Source organism: Bos grunniens, chromosome 26, assembly GCF_055505025.1.
Source record: "Bos grunniens cultivar Pamir isolate PY7600 chromosome 26, Bosgru_T2T1.0, whole genome shotgun sequence".
NCBI classification, from domain to species: domain Eukaryota; kingdom Metazoa; phylum Chordata; class Mammalia; order Artiodactyla; family Bovidae; genus Bos; species Bos grunniens.
In genome coordinates, this window is record NC_141190.1 from 51,897,750 (window position 1) to 51,922,444 (window position 24,695).

Sequence of the window (24,695 nt, forward strand, 5' to 3'; positions counted from 1 at the left end):
AGAATGGGGTACTGAGAGTCACTGGCTGACAGAAAAGCGTCCCTTTTGTCCCAGTGATCTCCCCGTGGGACTATTGCACGGAAATGGCCGACCGACCCAACAGTCGCGCCCGACAGTGAGAGGTGACCCCTGAGAACCGTGCAGCTAGGGCACCGTGTGACCCGGGCAGAGACAGATTCCATACTTTTCACAAGTGCACAGGGAATATTCTCCAAAACTGACCATATGTTAGGCCAGAAAATAAGTCTACTCTAAATACACTCAAACCATACAAAGGAACTTTTTCCTGTCACAATGTAATGAAACGAAAAATCAATAGTAGAAGGAAACGTGGGGAAATCCACAAGTATGTGAAGATTAAACACACTCTTAAATAACCAGCAGGCTAAAAAATAATTTAAAAAAAGGAACTTAGAAAACACCTGGAGACAAATCAAACTGTAAATAGAACATACCAACATGTATGGGATTCTGCAAAAACATCACCAACAATGAAATATAAAGCTGTGAATGCGTACATTAGAAAGAAAGCTCAAATAAGCAACCTGTCTTTACACCTAGGCAGAAAAGGGAGAGCAAACCAAACTCAAAGCTAGAAGAAGGAATGAAAATAGTAAAGACTAGCTCTCAGATAAATATACAGAAGAGGAAAACCAAAGAAATCAATTTTAAACAAAAGTTACTTCAAACAGGTCAACAAAAGTAACAAATCTTTAGTTATACTAAGAAAAAAGACAACTAAAATCAGCAACAAAGAGAAAATGTAACTGCTGATATGAGAAAATAGCACAGTAAGGGAGAGCTCTGAGCAGGTGAGTGCTGTGAGATGGGATAACCTGATGCAATTCTGTTAAGCCTCAGTCTGTGATATTCTATTCTGGCAACCCTAGCAAACTAGCATAGCTTTATCCTCTTTCTTGCAAGTAAAAGTTATGAAAATATAAAGTATCCGAAAGGAGGAAAAGAGAAAAGGACAAACTACCCAGGGTGTTTAGAGATAAATCTTTTTCTTTGTTTCTTACCAAAGTTAAAATAAAAACATCAAAACCACCAGAAAAAACTCACGAATAGACATTTTAGAGAAGCCAAACAACAACCATGGTAAAACAACTAGAAAGTCATTCAGTTGGTAAAAACACTAAAATAATATAGTAAAATAAAAAACAGTAAAATGCATTTTATTCTTTGGAGGTTTTAAAAATTCAATTTATTGAAAATTCCAAAGAGGTTATAATACAGGCACATGATTCAAGATACTGAAAATACACTTTGCCTTAATCTGGGCCTCCTGTCGTTTACCCGGTGTGTCCAGGGCCATCTGCCTCCACAGGTAGTATTTTGTTTCTTACAGATCCTTCTAGAGTTCCTTGTAAGCAAACATGAAAATATATTTCTCCTTCATGCCCTAATTCAAAACATAAATAGTGGTATATTAAGCATGGTGTTTTGTTACATGTTGCTTTTATTTATTTGACAATGCCTTGGAAGTTGTCCTCTATCAGGACATAATTTCCTGCACAGCAGTGCACTGAGCGGCTGATGTAGTAGTATAATACTTCTTGCCCATCCACTTTGGGATGAACACTGACATGCAACAATCTGCTTATATTACGAGCAATGCTGCAATGGAGACCTGTGACCTGTGCTATTCTGCTGCTAGCAAGTGTAGGATATATTTCCAAAGGATTTGTAACCTGGAGTATTTGTAACTGAGAGAGCATTTGATAAGATGGTACCAGTAAGATCCTTCTGAGCCAGCAATGAGCCTTTCTCTTTAAACTGCAACTACTCTATGACACCACTCCCCCACCTGTGTTTAAAACTGCTTTCCAATGTTTTCTAACCTTCAAAACACTCTACAGTCTTTCCTATCATAAGCACAGTCCTTTATTCTCAGTGCAGTTACAACCTCACTGGGTACGTACCTGTTGTCTCCACTCTTCTCTGGGTCCATCACTGCTCAACTCACTCCATTAGAGCTGGAAGCAACGTGGCCAGATAACTCCCTGAGTGTAGACAAATGGATCATGGAGGATCTGACCCAGGGAGCCTGGTGCCCAGGAGAGAGGGAGGGTCTGTAAGGGGTGTAGCTGGGGAGAAGGAAAGGTATATTAGGTTTGATCCACGGTAATTTTTCAGGTGAAGATTCTACAGAGCCCAGACATGGGAGCAGGAGTCTTGGTTGGAGAATTTGTACTTGGGAATTTGTACCCAAATAGCACAGCTAAAATGGGAGGCAGGGACTCCAAAGGGAACAGCATGTGAGTGAGTCTGCTGTGAACCTGCTGTGAGTGCCAGGGAGAGACACACACACGGGGACAGGATGCAGCAGAGAGGCAGGAAGGCAACAGCATGCATTCCAAAAGGAAGGAGAGAGCGTCATGGCAATAAGGACGTGCTACAGAAGCATGTGCCACAGAAGGGTGGCAGTAAATGGAAAAGGGATCAGAAGTCATTCATAAGTCCTGGTGAGTTGCTTCATGAGAGGCTAAGAATCAGACCATAGGATACAATGAAAAACAGATAAAATCGGTAGGTAAAACCCATTCACGTTCAAATCGAGATTTTGTTAAAATGCTCTTTTAAGGAACATAGAAATACAACCTCACATGGCAGGACGTTGAAGTTTAGGTCATGGCTGACAGAATGACTCCCTGCCTAGAAGAGATGCCATCAGCAACAGTTCTGTGCAGAGTTGGGCAGAGAGCCCATGACACCGGTGGACAGATGTGATAGGAGACACGTGTGGAAAAGGCTGCTGACTGGAGGGCTTCAGGGAAGAGGGGATTCCTGCAGACTACTTGCACCTGTGGGCAGATAACATGAAGGGGGAGCTACTTGGGTCTTAGGAATTACTTAACCTGAAAAAAATTAAACTGAATTTTAAATTGGCACCATGTAAAGTGCAATGGCTTCCCTGGTGGTTCGGGTCATAAAGAATCTGCCTGCAATGCTGGAGGCACGGGTTTGATCCCTGGGTCAGGAAGATCCCCTGGAGAAGAAAATGGCAACCCACTCCAGTATTCTTGCCTGGAGAATTCCATGCACAGAGGAGCCTGGCAGGCTACAGTCCATGGGAAAGCATGGAAGGAATAATCCCAGCAATGTGAGGAAGTGTGCTGTGTGCTGGGTTTTTCACCAGGACAAAGCCTGCTGGCTTTGGATCAACCCCTTTTGTCTCTGAACTTTTCTTGTATTTTAGTGTCTTCTTCTTTTATAATTTAAAAGTCACATTCTGTAAACTTTCCAAGCAGTTTTGCTGGTGGGCTTTCTCCCATGGAAGTGGGATTTCTAGGCATGGGTTCTATATTTCCTTTCTACATAAACTTCATAAAAAGCCCAACATTTTTTTGAGGCAACAGTTCTGCAAACTGTAGAAATAAATTTATTTTGGTCCATACTGGCCAAGACTACAAAAATTGCTCCTCAGTCTCCTGAGTTTAAAATAGGCTCTCTGGTACCATCAAGGTTCCTGCTGATCTCAGATCCTGTGATCTTGCTGGTGCCTTGACTACTGCATGCACTCTGTCTGACTGCCAGGGCCCTGCGTCATCCATCTGTGTGGGCACGTGGCATCAATGTGCTGTATTTATTATGTGAGAAGTATTCAGAGCAGGATCAAATCCCGGGATCAGGGACTGCCAACACTGAGCTAGCACTGACTCTGCCCTCCGCCCCGCCCCCCTTCCCATCACCACGTGTGCGCTCACTCATGTCAACTCAGCCCCCATGTGTTTCCACCCTCCAAGTTGGTGCCCACCTCAGGACCCTGGTACCTGCTCTTCCCTCTCCTAGAATGCCGTTGTCCTAGAGCTTAAAGTGGCTGCTGTTTTCTGCTCATCTGGATGGCAGCTCAGATATTAACCTCTCGGATGGGCATCCTTGGACCAGCCTGTCTAATGCTGGTGTTTCCCCTTCACCATCCCTCGTGATCCTGATGTTTTCCATCAGTGTTGTTGTTTAGTCACTAAGTCACGTCTGACTCCTGCGACCCCAGGGACTGCAGCCTGCCAGGCTCCTCTGTCCATGGGATTTCCCAGGCAGGAATCCTGGAGTGGGTTGCCATTTTCTTCTCTAGGGGATTTTCCTGACCCAGAGATTGAACCCATGTCTCCTGCTGGACAAGTGGATTCTTTACCACTGGGTCACCTGGAAAGCTCAGTTTTTTTTTTTCTTTCTTTATAATGCTAATCAAAAAAATTTCCCCGATTAAAATTTTTATTTATAAGAGTCTGTGTACTCCAGAAAGCCACATGAGGGCAGGGTCCCTATCTATCCCATTTATTAATGTGCCTCCAGTGATTACAATTCTCAGTTGATAAGTATTTATTGAGTAATGAATATAATATGGCACCCCACTCCAGTACTCTTACCTGGAAAATCCCATGGATGGAGGAACCTGGTAGGCTGCAGTCCATGGGGTCGCTAAGAGTTGGACACGACTGAGCAACTTCACTTTCACTTTTCACTTTCATGCATTGGAGAAGGAAATGGCAACCCACGTCAGTGTTCTTGTGCCTGGAGAATCCCAGGGATGGGGGATCCTGGTGGGCTGCCGTGTGTGGGGTCACACAGAGTCGGACACGACTGACGTGACTTAGCAGTAGCAGTAGCAATGAATGTAAGAGCCTTAAAGTCCCTTTAATTCTAATTCATGGATTAGAAATGAGATGTGAGCTGCCAGGTGTCACACAGGTGGTCACCTCAAGCCAATCCAGAGACAGTGAACTGCACACTTTAGAGCAGAATGAACTGCTAGTGGGTGAAAAAGAAGATGGACACGGGGATTGAGGAGAAAAAAAAAATTCTCCACTGAATAAGCTGTGGGAAAATTTAGTGTGACTTATTACACCAACAGATCTTGTGAAAACAGGAGCAAAAATTGCCACAGTGACTTGATAGTAGCTGAAGGATTCAAATTCAGAGACTCCTAAGACCTTACCCAGGATTTATTGACATTAAGTTCTTCTAGGGGGTGGGGAAAGCCATCTAGGTGTGTCTCCTGATATTTCATTTTAACATGTTCATGAGCAAAACAAAGACTATAAAACAAAAGACACCTTCAAGCATGTGTGGTTAGGTGATTTTAAATTATTGATGCAAAAGTATAATTTTCTCTTAAAATAAAATGTGATTTCTGCTTCCAAATAAATACAAAGAGTGTCTGGACTGCCTCACCAGTATTAACTGGTAATTAGAAAGCTGAACAAAATATGAAACAACTGTTCTCAGACCCTGAACAGCAGGCTAACAGTGTTAGGGTTCCAGGACTAGGTTCCTCGAGTGAGGGTGAACACACACATCAACCTGATGACTCTGCAGCTCTCTGCCTTCAGGCGGTTTTCACGCTGCAGCTGCAGGTAGAGGAACCATAAACATTCTGGCAAAAATCTGAATTGAGGACACTGGTGAGCTGGGAGGACAGGGAGGCTATAATCTGTGTGGCAGGGCATCAAAGAGGAGGGAGCTACTCAGAGAAAATATTCCACAACTGCTTCATGATCCCTTTGGGTCTTTATCGAATATCAATCTGAGGACAGACAGGTGAGATTCCATAATGAATAAAAACACAAAAACATAAAACATTGGTCTCACAAGCAAAAAATAAAACACTTTCTTCCACATTATTTTTTTTCAAAGTATGGCAATTAAATGAAGGCTAGTGCACAGTACACACATACATAAATGGATATGTTTCTAGAAAGCAAGTTTTTAAAGATGTCAATAAACCTCTTGTCATTCCAATTTTAGAATTCTACTAAAAAAGTGAAAAAATGTGGCAATATGTCTTTGCATCCAAAAGGCATTCGCATAGCTTTAGTATTCTTTCTTAAAATTTGTTTTAATTGGTGGAAAATTGTTTTACCATTTTGTGTTGGTTTCTGCCATACAACCATGCAAATTACCCGTAATTATTTATATATATGTCTATCACTTGCTTCCCGAGCCTCTCTCCCCTCCTTGAATAGCTTTAGTTTTAGCATGGAAAAGTTAAAAGGAGCCCTATATGTAATGTCTAAATAGTAAGGAAATGGTTAACCATGTCACACATGTTCCTGACTCAATATTATGCTTCCATTACCATGTTTATGAAGATTTTAAAATACAGATCAGTAAGTTTAGCAGCTATTTGCATTGCAAGGGGTCAGCCAGCACCACTTGCACTAGGCTGAGACTAGCGGTACGCATAGGAGCGGTAGCAAAACAGGAAGGCATGTGCTGCTCAGAGCTTGTGATGTAGGGAAGCTGGAAGCAGGCTCAGGGGAACAGGGGCGCCCATAGGACTGCTTAGAGGAACCTATTCCCACAGATTTGTTTCTAATTGGAAAGGATACAGAAGGAAACAGTCATTGACCAAGACCGGACCTTGAGGCCTATTGCAGCAGAGTTTGGGGGTGCGGATTGCCAGAATGGTTGCTGCAGGGTATGGCCTCATGGATTGTAGAGTTTCCTCTACTTTTAAACAAATATTTAGACATACTGAAACTCCTCTTTGGTCATCTTCAAAGCAGATGAGCAGCTGTTCTGTGGATAAACTTTATAATCACAGACAACGGTAATAATTAACGTTGAATAACAATAGTAATTTTCATTATTATAGATTTCAGTGCTTTCATCTAAAACCTGCTGCTGCTTCTCCTAAGTCGCTTCAGTTGTGTTCGACTCTGTGTGACCCCATAGACGGCAGTCCAGCAGGCTCCCCCATCCCTGGGATTCTCCAGGCAAGAATACTGGAGTGGGTTGCTGTTTCCTACTCATTAATGCATGAAAGTGTAAAGTCAAAGTGAAATCAGTCGTGTCCCGACTCTTGGAGACCCCTGGACTGCAGCCTACCAGGCTCCTCCGCCCATGGGACTTCCCAGGCAAGAATATTGGAGTGAATTGCCACTACCTTCTCCCCACTAAACCTACTGTAGCAAATTTTAAGGTACTAAAGTCTGGCCATCTGGACGACCTGTCGGGGGCCCAGCTACAAACAGCATGAATGCCACCGGGACAAATTTGGATCGCAGGGTGGGGAAGGCACAGCGTTATCACTCCGCATTCGTTCCCTCCGTAGGTTGCATTTCTCTCCCGCATCCTCTTTTACGCGTGTTCAGAGGCTCTCAAGACTAAAAACCGCGCCAGGCTCTCGTGTCACCAGGACCCTCATCGGACGGCCCCGGACGCTTTCTGTGTCTCAAACATTTGCTTGGCGCTTCTGACCGCCGAGCCCAAGCAGGACTGGAGCCGCGCATTGGGCGAACTCCTTGCTCGCCCGCCACGTTCCCTGTTGTCACCCACGCTGAGGGGACACGTGTGTGTGGGGTCCATACAACCGCCGAGGTCGCTAGGGGAACAGAAGAGACCACAGGCGGTAGCCGCGAAGACAGCCCGTCCTGCGGACAATCGCAGAGAGGAGAAACGAGAGTGGCCGTCGGAGAGCAGCTACCCTGCTTCCCGGCCTTGGTGCGGACCTGAACCCCAGGCCGCGAGGACGGGGCCCACATCCGAGCGCCAACTTGTTCCGCGCGTTCGGCCCGTCCCCCACTCCAGGGGAAGAGGGACAGGATCCAGGTACGGCCGGCGGAAGTCAGCGTCGTCCGCCGACGGAGACACACGGCCACTCCCAGCCAAGACGGGAAAACTGGTCAACGTGGCCTAGGACACGGCTTGTGGCACAGTCACTCTTGGTCGCGAGCTATAGGCCATGCTGTACACTGGGGCAGAGGAAACGTCCCGTCCGCCATCCAGCTCCTAGAGAAACGGCCCGGCCTCGCCACGCAAGCCTGTCCGTTCAAGTCAAGCGGGAGCAGGACGCGTCCAGGCCCGTAGACGGGGCCCCGGCTCGCCCGGGAACGAGCCCTCGGAGCACGGACTCGGGCGGGCTGGCCAAGCCCCGGAGCCTAGTATGGGGGTACCGAGGAAGGGAAACGAGCGCCCTAAACGGTGACCCAGGAGCCTGGCCGCTGAGCCTAAGGCACTCTGGAGCGAAAAGACCCTCTCCTTACCCACTCCGAGGCCCCGCGGATGGATGGGCGCGGGGAAATGCTGGTCGACCCAAGAGAGCAGCCACACACGCCCTACCGCGGCGCCAGCCCACCTCCTAAAAAACCTACATGTCCAATCTTCAGCAGAAGCAGGCTTATCCAGATCTCCGAAGCACCGGGGTTATCGCTGCCAGTGATGCCAGCCTCTGGAGCTCTGCGCCGTGTTTGCCGGCTGAATCGCAGCCCTTGTGAAGGTCGCCGAAGGAAAGAACGCTCTGAAAGCGGCCGCCAGGGGCGCCCGACAACCGGTTCGAGTGTCCCCGGGACGAGGCGCCGTCGCCGGCAGGCCGCAGCGGCGACGACCGCCCGAACGCCCGAGCTCGCCGGGGGCCTCAGCCTCGGAGGGAGCTCCCCGCTCAGGGAGCACGGCGCGGAGCGGCTCAGGCGGCAGAGGCCCAGGTGGCCCAGGGCGGGTGGAAAGCAGGAGGCCGCGGCGGAGAGGCCCTTCCCGCGAGATTGCAAGGCCCAGGCCAACCTGAGCAAGGGAGATTCTGCAGGGGGCTGGGCTGTGTGAATTGTAAGCTGGAACAGTGAAAGTAAAACAGAAAGCAAGCAAGCACGGAAGACATTTTATTCTGTAATTTCAGAGTTGAGACGTTATTGAAGTATTAAAAAAACAAGGCTCAGAAGACATGAAAGAAAAGTCTGAAAATTTGACTACGTAATTGGTCTTTTAGTCTTTACCATGCAAAATCAGATGACAAGAAATGGGTGTGGGGGAACATTTGTGCAACTACACGTATAGTAAGAATGTTGATATCAGCATTAGTTAATAACAGAATATTTAGAAACCATGGCAAGAGACCAGTTAAGTAAATCTTTCACTGCATTCACATAACACAAGACTATCAATTTGCTTTTTGGTTTATTGCTGTTATTTAAATGAGTTAGATCTATAGATATTGGAAAGATATCTATGGCAAACTGTTAAATGAAAACAGAAAGTTTTAGCACTTCCAGTGGTGCATATATATATTGCATTTACTTTTTTTAAAAAATGAAGTGGAAAAGTAAAGAGAATAGCTAAAGCGGTTTTAAAAAACAAGACTCAAGTCTTCCCTATAGCCTGGTGTCTGAACAGAAAGACGTGCCAGAAACAAAGATGGGCCACACTACGTGCTTTTCTGCTCCCTCCTGCTATAGTTTTGGGACAGGCAGCTGGCATCTCAGCCCCTCCACGTCTCTGCTCCACTAACAACCAGAGCCCCTGCAGGCAATCAGAACTCTGAATCTGCAGGCCTGGGATCCCTATGTCCACAGTCTTTTCCTTCACATCAGAAGCCTGTACCAATTCACTTGGTTTGCCCAATCATCCATGCCCAAAGCTGCTGGCTCTAACATACACCTGTGTAGTCCTTCTCTCCATAAGTTTTGAGCTAATATCCCAAGGGAAGACCACTCCCCTCACAAAACAGGTATGAACCACGGAAACAACTGGATATTTGCACCTGGACCCATTATACAAACTCTGTGTGCACACGCAACTCCCAAAGATACTACCCTTTTCACTGTGCTGTTTGCATGTCATGGCCATTGCTTACTTGAAGCATCCAGACTCACTTACGTGGCAGGAAGGATACACATGCACACATGCACACACACGCACGCGCACACACACGTACAAACATAGAGGCACACACACACCCCAGGAGCTAATCTGGACTCCTGCTAGGGCTGGCAATGGTGGGAGCAGAAAAGAGATCATTGTTGCTGCTTCTCGGGCCCTCTGCGCTGGCAGACCGTGGTTGCTTTGCTGACTTCACCGTGGGGAGTGCGGGTTTGGGGCGCCCTAGTCTGCAGTTTGCTGTCCAGCGCCCTGCGCTTTATTCAGTCCACTCTACACTTTCTCCTCAATGCACAGTCACCATTAAGAAATAAGAATCAACACATATTGCATTCATTTTCAAATTTGAACAAAGTTTAAGGACAGAGAGAAATTGAATTATTGTGAAGAAGGTAGTGAGAAAATTTTATCTGTTTTGTAGCTACCAGAATGTTCAAATATAGTCTATAAAAGCTTAATATTTTTTAAAATTAGGAAAATAAATAATCCCTCATTACTCCTTCTTAGCCATCACCACCTCTGCACCAGCTTCTGTCACACTGGGCTCACCTGATGACATGCCTGTTCTCCTGGTTTGGAAACTTTTTTCATACTCATTACTATCATCTATGCTCACTATACACTTGAGGCCATGGTAGCCATTCACATGGTAAATCAGGGGATTTTTCTCTAGTGAGCCTGAGGGGTTTTTTTTTTTTTTCCTTTTAATAGAAACCTCTCCCATCTGTCCTCTAAAGTTACAACCTTTACAGATGCTGTAACAAGTGGGTGTGAATGACTGAAAGAGGCTGTTTCCATATCAGTCCCTGAGCTGCCATATTCCTAACAGAGTGGTGGATGTTACTGGCATTAATATTTCCTGGGTGATGTTAGAAAATCCAGGCTGAAAGGAGAAATCGGACAATTTGGCAAGACACAGATCAAACCAGGACTGAGAGCAAGTCCCCCTCATTGTTTCAAGGTCAAGAACTCAGCCACCACTGTCCTCCTCTGCATCCTCATGCAGGATGGTTGAAACTGACCAGATAAAGCTGAGGAGATGGAAATAAGTCATGAAAGCCAAGCCTCTAAAGCCCTGCTAGATACTCCAGGTATGAGTCCCCAACCACTCACTTAGGTGACCCCTCCTACCAAACCACAGGCATGCAGAGATATGGGGAACAATCTTCTCTGGGGTCAAAGCACTATGGGCTATTCCCCACATAAACAACATAGTAATATTTCCATTTTACACAGAAAAAAAAAGTCATGAGCTGTTATACTCTGATTAGACCTACTTGTTCAGAGTTATTTAATTAATATTCAATTCCTATGATTTACATCAAATCCCAGGAAACCCTCACAATGATCATTGGGGAATCTTGGCTCCACAAAACAAACACCACTCTCTAACATTTCCATAACTAATTATTGATCAAATGCATCAGGTGTTGTTCTCCAATACTCACCGAAGTGGTTTAGAGTTCCCCGTCCTTCCTGCTGTGCCCTCATCCAACCCTCTGGATGCAAGTGCCTTCAGTCATCTTGAGTCCTCCCCATGTGGGAATCAGGCAGCTTTGGAGCCCTAACCTTAGTTCCATCATCCATGGCCTCAGATATGTGGCCAAGCGACTCTGAATCTTTTCAATGGTGGGTGAAACAATCTAAGGAGTCATGTCTTGGTGGAAGGTCAGGCACTCTGGCCGCACAGATAAGCTCTTAAACCCCCTTGCACAGGAAAGAAGCAGGAGCACATACATCATGAGTCCCCTGGTGGGTGTCACAGTCCCACAGGGCAGACACGCTCATCAAATGCAGAGGAAGTTTAATTTGGGGTGAAATCTAGTTGACACCTTCAGAGACATGGTGAAATACTACATGGATTTCTGCCCTACTAACTATTATTTGTAGAAACGGTCATCATTTCATAATTTTTGTTTAGGAAAGAATTTGTCTTTAAGAAAGAAAAAATAAACTAATTGCATTCTTCATTGAACAAATTTATGTGCCCACTCAAAGCATATTCTGACATTAGTTGACACTCTCCATCTTCTAAAAAGATAAGAAATATAATCATTTGTTTCATTTCACCCTGCTCATCTCCAGGTTTCCCATTTTCCCAGAAGGGTGTGCTTCCTCTGAGTACAAGTCCCACCTACTCTCTTGTCTTCATAAGAGAGCTCAGGCCTCAACCATAAGTTCGCCCTCGAAATAAATACCTCAGATGATCTAATGGCCACAGGAGAATGAGAAGCTCTCGCTAATGTGGTGAGAACTTGGGTTCTCTCCCCAACTAATCTTCTGCCAAGCCTCCCTCCCCTCTGGGTTATTATCCTAAAGATGTCTGTGGGCAGCAGCTGATGTGAAAGAGAAGAGGGTCTCCAGAGGCCCAGCACCGCCCCATCTTCTCCCCCAGCAGCTCTAATTCTGGGTCTGGTTTCTTTTTTTTTTGTTTGTTTTACCATGGGTGCTCTTTCCAGCCATCCTAGGACTTCCTTTAGACTAGTTCTTTAAAGATCCCCCAACCACCATTGGTCTCTCGTTTTCCACTTCTATACTTCCCTTCTGAAACTAAATTCAGTTCTTTCCAAAAGACTGAGTCCAGGGACTTCCCTGGAGGTGCAGTGGAGGGGACACAGGTTTGATCTCTGGTCTGGGAAGATCCCACATGCCACAGAGCAACCAAGCCTGTGCACCCCGAGTACTGAAGCGTGCACACCCTGAAGCAGGTGCTCCACAACAGGAGAAGCCGCCACAGTGAGAAGCCCAAGCACCACAGTGAGGAGCAGCCTCTGCAGCACGAAGGCCACAAGCACAGAAAGCTGGTGTGCGGCAGTGATGGCCCGTGCAGCCAAAGGAAGTAATTACTTAGCTGAATTTCTAAAAGACTGAATCCGGAAAAAAAAAATTGAATGACATTTCATTTCTCTTTATGTTCATTCTTCTTCTGACATTCTGCACCTGGTTCTGTTAGATATTTAGGGTGTTTACAAAACTCCAGGTCACAGAAAAGGAGGAATTCCCAGTGTGTTCAGCCTCTCAGGGAACAGGCACACATTACTTCTGCTGAATAGTCCAAGGAGATGTGAGGGGAGCTGCCGGGGTCCAGCCCCGGCTGATCCAGGGTATTCGAAGGACAGACGGCATAGGCGACCTATTTATTTAAATATTTATCAAAGATATAAAGAGCAATAGAATGAGGATAGCTCAGTGAGGAAATTCAGTGGAGAAAAGAGGCTGAATAATTCAGTCAGAAGGTGAGAGAAAGAACGACATGGGGAGACCAAGTTTCGGTGAACAAGGCCCGCACTTTATTTTCCAAAACAGTTTTTATACCTTAAGTTATGCATAGAGGATAATGGGGGAAGGGGTAGAGTCATGCAGCAAGCCAGGCTTTCTTCCTGCAAACTTATCATATGCAAAAGCTTAGGTGATTTGCATCATCTTCTGGCCCGGAGGCCTGTTAACATTTTAAGACCCTTTCTTCAGAAAACTTATTTTTCTCTAAAGGTGATTGGTCAGGAGCCACCCTCCAAAAGCATTAGATAAAGTTGCATTCCTATAGAGCAAAGGTGCGGTGGGCTATAACAAGAAAAAGAATTAACTCAAGGGTCCCAGGTTACAAACATTAAAGCTACTACTTACACGAGTTATATTAATCAATACACTGCCAGGGACACAGCAGGTAAGGGATATGGAGACTTAGCAGCAAACATTGGCCCAACAAGTGAAAATCCCTTCACCAATACAATTTCTAATCAATCTTTTAACTACTCAAAAGAATCTGTGTTTAGACAGTTTAGAACATCTCCTGCCTCTCACAGTTGGGAGGCTCTGAACAATCACACGTGGCCAGAAAAACCTATTCAGGCAGGCTAGAGGATTTCCAAAGGAGTTTGTAGGTTGAAACACTGTCACACCCAGGAATTATTAACTGGAGCTGTAAGCTAACTCTTTTTTCAGAGAGGTAGTGGGGGACAGCCCCTCGTAAAGTCAGAGGTGTAGGTGAAAGCACAAAGCAGAAAGTAGGCAGACTCTGGTTTTGGGGGTAGATGCTGGAGAATTTCCAGGGGGACTCCTGAGGCTCGATCCCGCCTTTGCGTATGCCGAGCCTCCTTCCTCATGACCTTTGTCATGGGTGGAGCGCCTCACGCGGGCTCCTGGCAGTGATAGAATTCCAGTTGAGCCATTCCAGATCCTGAAAGATGATGCTGTGGAAAGTGCTGCACTCCATATGCAATATGCCAGCTCCCGGCAGGGAGCAATGAGCCAAAACCACCAGAAAACTCCAAGAGGAGAGCAGCCCATGGACACCGGAGCAGCGTCTGTGGGCTCCACTTGGGGGCAACAGAGGACCCACAGGCTGGCCGGGCTTCCTGAGCCCCCAGACTGCTGGGGAAGGCTTCCGTCTTTCAGTGATGATTCAGACTCAGTTCAGTTCAGTCACTCAGTCGTGTCCAACTCTTTGTGACCCCATGAATCGCAGCACACCAGGCCTCCCTGTCCATCACCATCTCCCGGAGTTCACTCAGACTCACGTCCATCGAGTCAGTGATTCAGACCCCCATCAGCAAAACCTGATCTCAGCATCTCTGACTCGGTAAATACCTTCAGGACCCACCCCAAGTCCACCCTCTCCTCCTCTATCTCAGGCAGAACAAATGCAGTGTGGGCTAGGTCGCTGATCTACCTGGGGTGCTAAGGCCGGGGCTGGCCACATAACTCACCACCTGGGGATTCTCGGGGTCATAAGAACTTACCTACTTCCTCATTCAGGGTGAGGAACAGCAGTGGCTGTGACAGGCAGGACGACCCAATAAGGCAAAGGGACAGGCAGAGTCAAGGTGAAGTGACAGGAGGCTGTCTGTGCGGGAAGCTGACCAGGGCAGCGTGGCCAGCCCCTCTGTTCAGGGACAGGCGGGCGCCCTTGTTGCCAGAAGCAAACGCGAATCAGCCAGAGTCCCAGGGCTGTGACTCACAGCAGGTAATGACATCTGCTTCTTGGTCCCTGAACCAGGCGGGCACTTGTAAATCTGGGATGGCTACAGAGAGCCAAGCCAGGTGGAAGGTCAGCCCACGGAGCCTGCAGACCTTGACACCCACTGGGCGGAACACAGAGAGAAGTGCTGACCGGTCACCAACTCTCAGTGAGGGGAGGCGGCAGGAAGCTTTGGCCTGAGTCTCATTTCTAGGACCTACCTACAAGGTTAAACACTGACCTGACTGTTACTAGATTCTTTTTAACAGAAGCCCAGGGTTCCTACTATACCCAGGTTCTAATGGGCCAAGGTGAAGATGGAAGAAAATGATAGCATCATTCCTTCTTGGATTCATTTGTAAATTCATCCTATATTTACTGGACATTTTTATCACTAGTGATAAAGAATAAAATCTGTCTTTGAGAAGCTCATTCTCTGCTGGTAATACAGAAAGTAACCCCCATCACAGGGCAGTGGAGAGTCCACTTGCTCTGCCCAGGAGTCTGGGGGCCCTGACAGTCTCATAGAGGAGGGGAGGTTCAGGTGAGTCTTTAAAAGTGAGACTTTTTACCTGGAGGCAGAGGCAGCTCATGTGAAGAACAGGAATGTTTGTGAAAATGAACCTCATTCCCCCCTTCTCCTCTCAGGTGCTGGACCACATGGCACCCCGGGCTGTTCTTTGAAATCCCCATGCCCCCCGCAGTCACAGAGCATTTCCCTTCTCTCTGAAATTCCCCCTGAAACAGGCTTCTCTTCCAGCGACAGACAGCTCATTCCTCCCCTGGCTTCAGGCCTTTACTTAAACGCTCCCTCCTGGGGGAGAGACCCCACACCTCACATGGAAGGCATCAGCTCCATCCTTCTCCTCCACTTGTCCTGCTCTCTTGCTCTCTCTTTTATTTTTTTATATCTCTGACAGCCTCTAGGGATGGGGCTGTGGGTGAAGGGAGACGTGGGGAGAGGGTAGGGTGGTATCTTCTCTCCACAGGCTTTGCTGGAAAAGTAACTGTTTTTCTTCAGACAAGGCATGAATATAAATTGCAGGTAAATTGAAACTTAAATTAAAGGTGTTAATACATTGAACATTAAGTGTGAAAGACAAAAAACATGAAACCTTTTGGAGCATACCTAACAGAATGCTATTATGATGTCTGGGGGATAAAGAACTTCTTTAAAAAGCCAAACAAATGGATAAGCAAAACATGGATAAATATGATCATGTTACAAGTAACAACTGCTGCTCATCAAAAGACATCACAAAATGAGGAAAGCAAAAGCCAGGGAGTGGGAAGTGACATGTTGAACAAGTGTAAGATCTTTCACCAATAAATAGTTTTTTAAAGTAGATGTCAAAAACATGTTAACAAGCATTGCATGGAAGGTGAAACATGGAAGTCCAACGAACATTTAAAATGTGATCAATTTCATTTGTGATAAATTAAATACTAGTTAAAATTGCAACAAAACACCGTCTCAGAGCTCACAGTTGAGCAAACATTTGTGAGTGACTATGAAACGGCTGGCTCAGATGTGGAACAGAAGAAGCTGTCATTTCTTGTTAATCGGAATGGCAACTGTTGTAACATAGCACAGCTGCACAAGTGCACACCCTAGGTTTCATTAATCCCCATCCAGCTCATAAAGTAGATACATGCGAATGATATTCTTAACAGCAAAGAGCTGTAAACAGCACCAACACCCAGCAACAATAGGATGGACAGACTCGGTACATTTAGAGTGTGGACTACTATATAGCTGCTGCTGAGTCCCTTCAGTCGCGTCCGACTCTGCGGCCCCACAGACGGCAGCCCCCCAGGCGCCCCCGTCCCTGGGATTCTCCAGGCAGGAACACTGGAGTGAGTTGCCATTTCCTCCTCCAGTGCATGAAAGTGAAAAGTGAAAGTGAAGTCGCTCAGTCGTGTCCGACTCTGTGCGACCCCATAGACGGCAGCCCACCAGGCTCCCCCGTCCCTGGGATTCTCCAGGCAAGAACACTGGAGTGAGTTGCCATTTCCTTCTCCAGTGCATGAAAGTGAAAAGTGAAAGTGAACTCGCTCAGTTGTGTCTGACTCCTAGCGACCCCACGGACTGCAAGGCCACCAGGCTTCTCCGTCCATGGGATTTTCCAGGCAAGAGTACTGGAGTGGGGTGCCATTGCCTTCTCCAACTATACAGCAGTAAAAGTAATTCAATGGCATGCATACAAATGAATGAACCTCAGAAACCGATACCACACACAAAATAAATATTATGTCACAAAAGGATAATCACTGTGATTCTACTTACATAAAGGGACAAACGAGGAAAAGCCCATCTACTGTTTAGGAACTCATATGCATATGCAAATTTCAAATAAAAGGCAGAGAATGACATAGAATTGAGATATCCAGAAAAATTAGAATCTTTTTAAATGAGAGTGGGTGTTGAGAACATGAGAATTTGCTTTACTAATATTCTGCAAATTATGTACTTATATTACCTACAAGCTTTTCTTTGTATAATCTATTTCTCAGTAAGATTTGTGCCACATATCAAAATAAATTCCAAGTGGCATTTAATATAAAATTTGATACCATAAACCTTAAGAATAAAGTATAAACATGTATGCAGTCTTGAGATGGGGAAGACCTTGATAAACTCGGATGGACTGGGTTGTGTCCCCCCAGGGAGATGTGTTGAAGTGCTAACCTGCAGGGACTCAGAATGTGACTGTATCTGCAGACTGAGGTTTTAAAGAGATAAATCAATTGAGGCCTTTAAGTTGTGCCCTAATCCAGTATGACTCTTGTCCATGTAAGAAAAGGAAATTGAACACAGAAAGAAACCCCAGGAAGGGTGCACACAGAGGAAGGGGCAAGTGAGGACCCAGAGATAGTCATTATCTGCAAGTCAAGGAGCAAGTCGTTGGGAGAATCAACCCCAACCACACTATGATCTTGGGTGTCCAGCCTCTGGAGCTGTACGAAAACAAATGTCTGCCATTCAAACTTCTGGGGATGTGCTATTTTGTCATGGCAGCCAGCAAGCTAATATATAAGCATTGCATTGAATGCCAAACTACATAGAAAAGTCTTTGTGGGTTTTACTACAACATTGCTAAACACTTACATGTCAAAAAGTAAAAGGAAAATTACAAACTCAAAACTATAATACACTTGACAAAAGTCTGACATTACCAATACATAGCTCCTGTAAGTTTCCTATAAACTGAAATGTTCATATAAAGAAATACGAATGCTTGTTAGAAGACAGAAAAAAAAAATCAGCTTCCCTTAACAAATTAAGGCTGAGATATTATTTTGTCTTCTATTAAGAGACAAGAGTCTCATAAAGTAATAGCATACACATTTAACAAAGATTGTAGCTATCATCCTTAGCAGATCTAAGTATTCAACATTCCTTCTTGTTTGGTCCTTTGACAGTACATACAGATCAAAAAGCAGTAAAAATGATTTATGTTTGGCATGGAAATTTGATGTCTCACTTCTGGGAATTTACACCAAGTAATTAGGTAAATATTTTGGCTCTCAGAATATGTACTCTAAAATGAGAAATAATCTTTACTCTCAGCATAAGGATTTGGTTAAACAAAGTATAGCAACTTTCACACCATGGAAATGTTTAAATTGGAAAGGAAATAAACCAAGATATGAAGCAAGATCATCTCTGATAGGTAGATTTTCTGAATTCTATACAGGTAAATTTAAATGTCTTCTTTCCTAGTTATCAATATTTTTCAAAGTTTGCTACAATAAACTATAGATTGCTTTGACAATAATGTGGAGGTGGTTTCATCACTAAGTTGTGTCTGACTCTTTGTGAACCCATGGACTGTAGCCGGCTGGGCTCCTCTGTCCATGGATTTCCCAGGCAAGAATACTGAAGTGCGTTGCCATTTCCTTCTCCAGGGCATCTTCCTGACTCAGGGATGGAACCCATATCTCCTGCACTGCAGGCAGATTTATTACAGCTGAGCCTCCAGGGAAGCCCAAGAAATCTATAAAGTCAGAAACATGAAAGCAATTGCTGAGGCGATCTGAGTAGAATGGGAAGCGGACTTCCTGTGGGTCTGAGACCCAGGGACAGGACTCCTCTGCATTTGAATCGTGGTCGCTCTAACTTGCTCTAATCTAAGCTGGGTTTCTAAAAGTACCAAAGTCTGAGTTTTGTCAGAGGCCTCAGAACCTTGTTTCCTGAACTCAAAGGGCTCAGAGTGGGCACAGAGAAAGGCTGCTTCTCATCAACTCCTCCAACCTTGTACAGTGAAAAGTAGATTTTTAAAGTTGAGAGTAATAAGGTTTTTTGAATCAAGGGGGATGCAGAAGTAGAAACAGGCCAGACAGATGGAAAGAATCCAAAGCAGGACAAGATTCCAGAGGATGCTAAGCATGATCCCTCTGTGCTCAGTATCATGAGTCATTCCCTGGGATCTGGGGGGATCTCTAGCTACCTTCACAGATGTGAAAAACCGACTCACTGAAAAAGACCCTGATGCTGGGAAAGACTGAAAGCAGGAGAAGGGGACGATAGAGGATGAGATGGCTGGATGGCATCACCGACTCGATGGACATGAGTTTGAGTAAGCTCCGGGAGTTGGTGATGGACAGGGAGGCCTGGTGTCCATGGGGTCACAGAGAGTTGGACATGACTGCGTGACTGAACTGAACTGAGCTACCCTCATATAAGTGCCAATACATTTCTTATCTCATGTAATTTTCCACACAGCTCTATGATGCAATAGGATTGTCATTTCTACTCTAGAAGTAAAGAAACAGGTGATTAAAGACATTAGGTGTCCTGTCCAAAATCACACAAGTAGACAGGAGTAGCGATAGGATGTGGATGTTTGTGTGACTCAGAGCCAGCTCACGTTTGCCCCGACTCACACAAGCACAGTTTACTTCAGGCTTGTGCACTGAGAATGCCTGGCTTCTTACCTCAGCATTTGATAACATATTGCTGTCACTTTCAGCTAGGTGTCAGAAGAAAGAGACAGATGCAAAGCTAAATTTATGTGGAGAGCGTTGTGATATAAGGTCATTTTTTTTTTTCCTGGTTACTCTTTCTCTTCAGTGGGACCTCCCCCCCCCCCCCCGGTTCTGGATGCTCATCTTTGAGGGACGGCGCTCACCTGGTGGTCAAGATGCAGGGGCAAGGCCCCAGGAGCCCCTTGTGCATCACCCTCTCTCAGCTCAGCTGTCTCCAGAGCATCTCCAGATCTAAGTAAGATCACGAGCACACACCCTCCCAGCTGTTTCCCTGAGGCTCCTCTGCTCACAGTCCCTTCCTGCCCCCAGGGAGGGCCTTTCATATCTACCCACATCTTCCCTTCCCTCTTTCTCAGGAGAGTGGCTCCTGAATTGCTTTTCAGAGGATACATATTATCGAGTTACCTTTTCTCATTCTAACTCCCTGATACAAAGAAATTCTTCCTACCAGTAGGGGGGGCATGTATCTTTTAAAATGATACATTTTTAAAAGAAAACATTTTAAATTTTAAAGAAATTCTTCCTACCAGTAGGGAGCCATGTATCTTTAAAAAAGATACATTTCCCTACCTGTATTCATTTCTTACTGCTGGTATAACAAATGAGCACAAGTTCACTTTCTCATCCGTCTGGAGCAGTCCAATGTAGATCTCGCTGTGCGGACATGGAGGTGTCAGCGGGTCTGGGTTCCTTCTGGAGAATCTGGGGGTGTTCATTCTAGGGGTCACCGCACTGCTCGCCTGTGGGCCCAGCAGCCACTTCAGCCCCGCTGTGGCTCATGTTCTCACGTCTCCACCAGCTGTGACCCTCCTAACTCCCTCTCTGACTTCTGAGGACACTTGGGACTACATTACACCCTCACCATTAACCCAGAGGGCCTCCGGGTGTAGATCCTTTCTTTAACCACACCCACACAAGTCCCTTTTGCCATGTGAGTTAACAGTCACAGGTTCTGGGGGTTAGGACCCGGACGTCTTTTGGGGGGAGGGAAACTGTTGATCACACTACTCTTTCTGCATAACTTGAGAGAAAATTACTTTAAACAATTGCGAAGTACCTTCACAACAGCTCAGAGTATAATCACCTACGAAAATATGATATACAGATAATACAACAATTGGGTCATAATGTGGGTCACAATAAACAGGCCTAGAAGAATGCTTTCCTAATTTTTCACCAGCGAGAAACAACGATCAGATTGTATTTGGGTGACACCTGTCAGGGTCATTTCCTGAAGCCTGAGGTCGGGGAGGGTGGGTGGGGTCTGCACAGACAGGGCTGAGCCTGGAGAGGTCCTGGTGAACACAGGCACAGAATCCAAGGGACAGCTAGGCCTCTGCAGGGTTCAGGCAGGAGCAGCCCCAGACATTAGGGTGGGAGCTGGGTGGGCAGGATGTGGCTGCGGGTGTGGGGGTCCCTGAGATGCCGCGTCTTCTCACCACCTATTTGTGCAAGTGCCCACCCTCTCTAACTCCTAGTTACCCTGTGATGTCCTGATCTACAGCGTCCATTCAACACAAAAGCACAACGTGGTAACAGCAGCGTGGCAGGACTGCAGAGGGCGGTTCGGACCGCTGAGATCAAGAAGCACTTGAGAAACAGCAGCGCTGCTGAGCCCGGAGCCCCGGGAGACTCCTTCCGCCCCGCCCCGTCGGTGATCCCCAGCCCCGGAGCTTCCCGCTCGGGTCCTCTGCTGGAGAGGGGCCCGGGCGCCCTCAGGTCTGAGCCCTGGGCCCCGCGACTGAGCTCGGGTGTGCCGCGCGCGCCCCTTCTCCCGGTCCTCCGCTCCCGGTTCCCGCAGCGGCCGGAGGCCCAGGGTCGGGCCCGGGGCAGCGAGCGGGTGGGGACGCGAGGCCCCGTTGGTGGCCGCGTGCAGGGAGCGGGTGCAGTTTCTCCCCGCGGGGCCGAGCCCGGTGGGTCGGAAGCCCTTAGACCGGCGGAGGGGCCGCTGTGCCGCCGGCGGGGTCCCCGGATCCTCCGCATCTCCGGCCCGCGGGGGATCGGAACCGTCTCCGGGGCCCGGAGACCGCCCCGCTCTCTCCTCGCCGCCTCCCGGCTTCTTGGGGCGCACCCGGCTCCCGGGTTCCAGAGGCGGCCAGGGGCCCGGAGCTCCTGCGGGGACTGGACCCCAGATCTCTCCCGGCCCCGGGCCCTCCGTGCGCGTCGCTGCCCCGCGGGCGCGGCTTCCCGGAGCGGCCGACCGAGCGGCAGCCCCAGCCGGGGAGATGCCGCCGCTGGAGGCGCCGTCGGACGGGGACACGAGGCCGCCTGGGCTTCTGGCTCCGCCGGCGCCCCGTCTGCAGCCCGAGGGCCGGGGGACACCAAGCGAGGCGGCTTGGCCGTCTGCCCGCCGAGCCTAGGGGCGGCCCGGAAACTACGACTTGGGGTCAACTGCACGCGCGCCGCTTCTTTGATCCATGTCTCTGGTGTGAAAGAACCCAGATTTCCCACCCTGGGCGGAAGAAATGTTCTTTATAAATATTCTGTAGGCGTTCTTTCCCCGGCCAAAATAAGACGGTTGGTGATTTGAAACGCCATCGTCACCCACACTGTTGGCTTGAGCCTGAAGGGCAGGTCTGAGCCCGACTCCCTATGGGTGCGCGGAGCATAGAACACGGCCCGCCTGGGCTGGTGGTCATCAGCCGTCAGAGACTCAGACACTCAGGGCTGGACTCCAGCTCCAGGGCTGGGGCTGGAAAGGCGGCTTCTGTCCCTCTGGGAGCTTCAGTAGATACTGACGACGTGATGGGTGAGGAACTGTGCCCAGCAAGTAACTGCTGCTCAAAACTCGATGGGCGCCAGCGCACAACAGGAAAGAGGGTAACGGACAGGACAGCTTCACTCCCTGCTGGAGGCTGGGGACGCACAGATGAGGTTGTTGCAGCAAAAATAGAAACGAAGTGTTTTCTCTCCTGAGAACAAGCGAAGCCTAAAGAAACACGAGCAGTCGTCATTCACCCCTAGTTTTACTTTAGTGTTACTAACCTGTGGTGTCTGTAACCAGAAGTCCCCTAATTCTACGTGATCTTCATCGTGTACCACATTTTTGCTCTCCCTGCACCCTCCTCTAGCAAGTCACCCCTTAGGGCTGTTTGCATTTTGGAAGGAAGGTGGCAGGCTGAGGGACCCAGGAGACCCCGGCTGTATACAGTCTCTCAGGTTCCCCAGGTGGGGACAAGGCACTGTTCCTGGGGTGCTAGCCCGCTGTGTGCTCCCCTCGGCCAGCTGAGGAGTAAGCCGTCTACTTCCTCCAAAATTCCCTCATTGTATTTTTTAATTGGGCATTGGTGGGCAGAGAAAGGCGAGATTTTGGCAGTAACAAGGCGGCCACGCATGAGAGGGAGGTGGTGGTGGGGGAAGCATCCCGGCGGGGGAGGGGACTTGAACCCCTCACACGTCAGGCAGCTTTTTGGTAATTTGGGTTTTGTTTTCTGAGTAGAGCTTTCATAGTTACAGCACATAGCACAATCAGTCTGTTTTGGAATGGTGGTCCCTATGTGTGGGAGAGTCCACTATAAATGGATAGAATAGGCCACTGCATCTTACGTCCCATGGACCAAATTCCACCCCCAGATTGTGCTGGTAGGGCCTGAAAGCTAAAAATGGTTTTCATATCTTTAAATGGTTGAAAATAATTCTCAAAGATAATATTTGCAGCATAAAAACTATATTCATTATACTCATATTCATCCAGATTTCATGGTCTATAAGTAGTGTTTTCTTGAAACAGGCTCTTTCATGTACTTTTTATCTGTGGTGCTTCTTGGATACAATGACTGAACTGAGAGGATGCAACAGATGTCATATGGCAAAGCTCAAATACTTACTCTCTGGATCTTTATAGAAGTTTGCCCACCTCCATGTAGAACTATGGTAGGGTGTTTGTTTGTTTGTTTGTTTGTTTTAATACATATGCTGAGAGCTATACTTTAGAAACATTGTGAATTTTGTTCACATTACAAATTACTGTGAAGTTAATTCATGTTACATTGTGAATGTTGTTCTTGAAACAAACCTCCTGTAGGCAGATGTACTGGTTACATTGCTCTCAGTGATCTCAGCCAGAGTGAACACTGAGCCTGTGTACTCAGTTGCTACTCAGTTGCTAAGTTGTGTCTCTGTGACCCCATGGACTGTAGCCCTGCAGGCTCTTCTGTTCATGAGGATTCTCCTGGTAAGAATACTGGAGTGGGTTGCCATGCTCTCCTCCAGGAGATCTTCCCAACCCAGGGATTGAACCCAGGTCTCCTTCATTGCAGGTGGATTCTGTACCATCTGAGCCACCAGGAAAACCTCTCAGGAGAATGGTCAAGCTGAATCGAGTTCTCAGAGTGATGTTTACTCTACTTTCTGTCTCAAATGTCACCCCTTAATTGAATCTCCCACCTTTTTTTGCCTTGATTTGTTGAAGTTTCCATCTCTGCCTGCTCCCTGCCCCCAAAGGTCTCTCTGCATTCCTTCCAACCTATCCTTCCTACAGCAGAAAATGTAACTAAAAAAATAAAAACCCAAATCCTCCTTAAAAATTTCAGTAGTTTCTCACCACCACCAGGCCCAAGATTCCAGGACCTTCCATGAGTGACCCCGGAGTTTCTCCTCACTCTAATCTCCCTGCCACCCTGGACTTCTTTTAGTGCCTGGCACCATATGGCACCATATGTTTCCCCCTGAGTCATTGCTTTATATACTCTGTTCCTCCTGCCTGGGGAGCTCTTCTCCCTACCCCTTGTTCCACCAGTTCCCCATCATTTCATCTTGATGTCCAATACTCCTTGTTAAGGGGAGTCTTCCCTAACCCTTCCAGCAGCTCCCAGAGCACCTGCATTGACTCTCTGTAACATTCATCAGATTGCCAGTTCTCATGTAATCTCATGCTGGACTGAAAACTCTTCAAGGGCGGGGCTGTGTCTTGCTTGTGGTTCTCTCCCGGCTCCTGACATGAGTTGATTCTCAGTCACTGTTGAATGGATGGTTGAAGGATGAGTGATGGGGGTAGTCTGGGAGGGGCCTGGCTCTTCGATGATCTGGAGATGCCACACATCTTCAGAGGATTTGGAGACTGGACAAGGTAATCATTAAGGTACATCAGCTCGGACATGTATTAATCTTTAGGCTTACCCCCAGCCTGTTCCATTTGCTCCTAGGTATTTGGTTG

General features: G+C 47.1%; 1 protein-coding gene across 1 annotated transcript; it reads right to left on the reverse strand.

Annotated features, from left to right (window-relative positions):
* Positions 1 to 1,176: 1,176 nt before the first annotated feature.
* Positions 1,177 to 11,181, reverse strand: LOC147344615 (uncharacterized). Its single transcript, XM_086378089.1, has 4 exons — positions 11,164 to 11,181; positions 8,100 to 8,552; positions 1,926 to 2,090; positions 1,177 to 1,405 (listed from the first exon to the last, which is right to left on the reverse strand). Exons 1-3 carry the CDS (start codon positions 11,179 to 11,181, stop codon positions 1,974 to 1,976), a joined length of 588 nt encoding a protein of 195 aa, XP_086234215.1. The 3' UTR covers positions 1,177 to 1,405; positions 1,926 to 1,973.
* Positions 11,182 to 24,695: the final 13,514 nt, after the last annotated feature.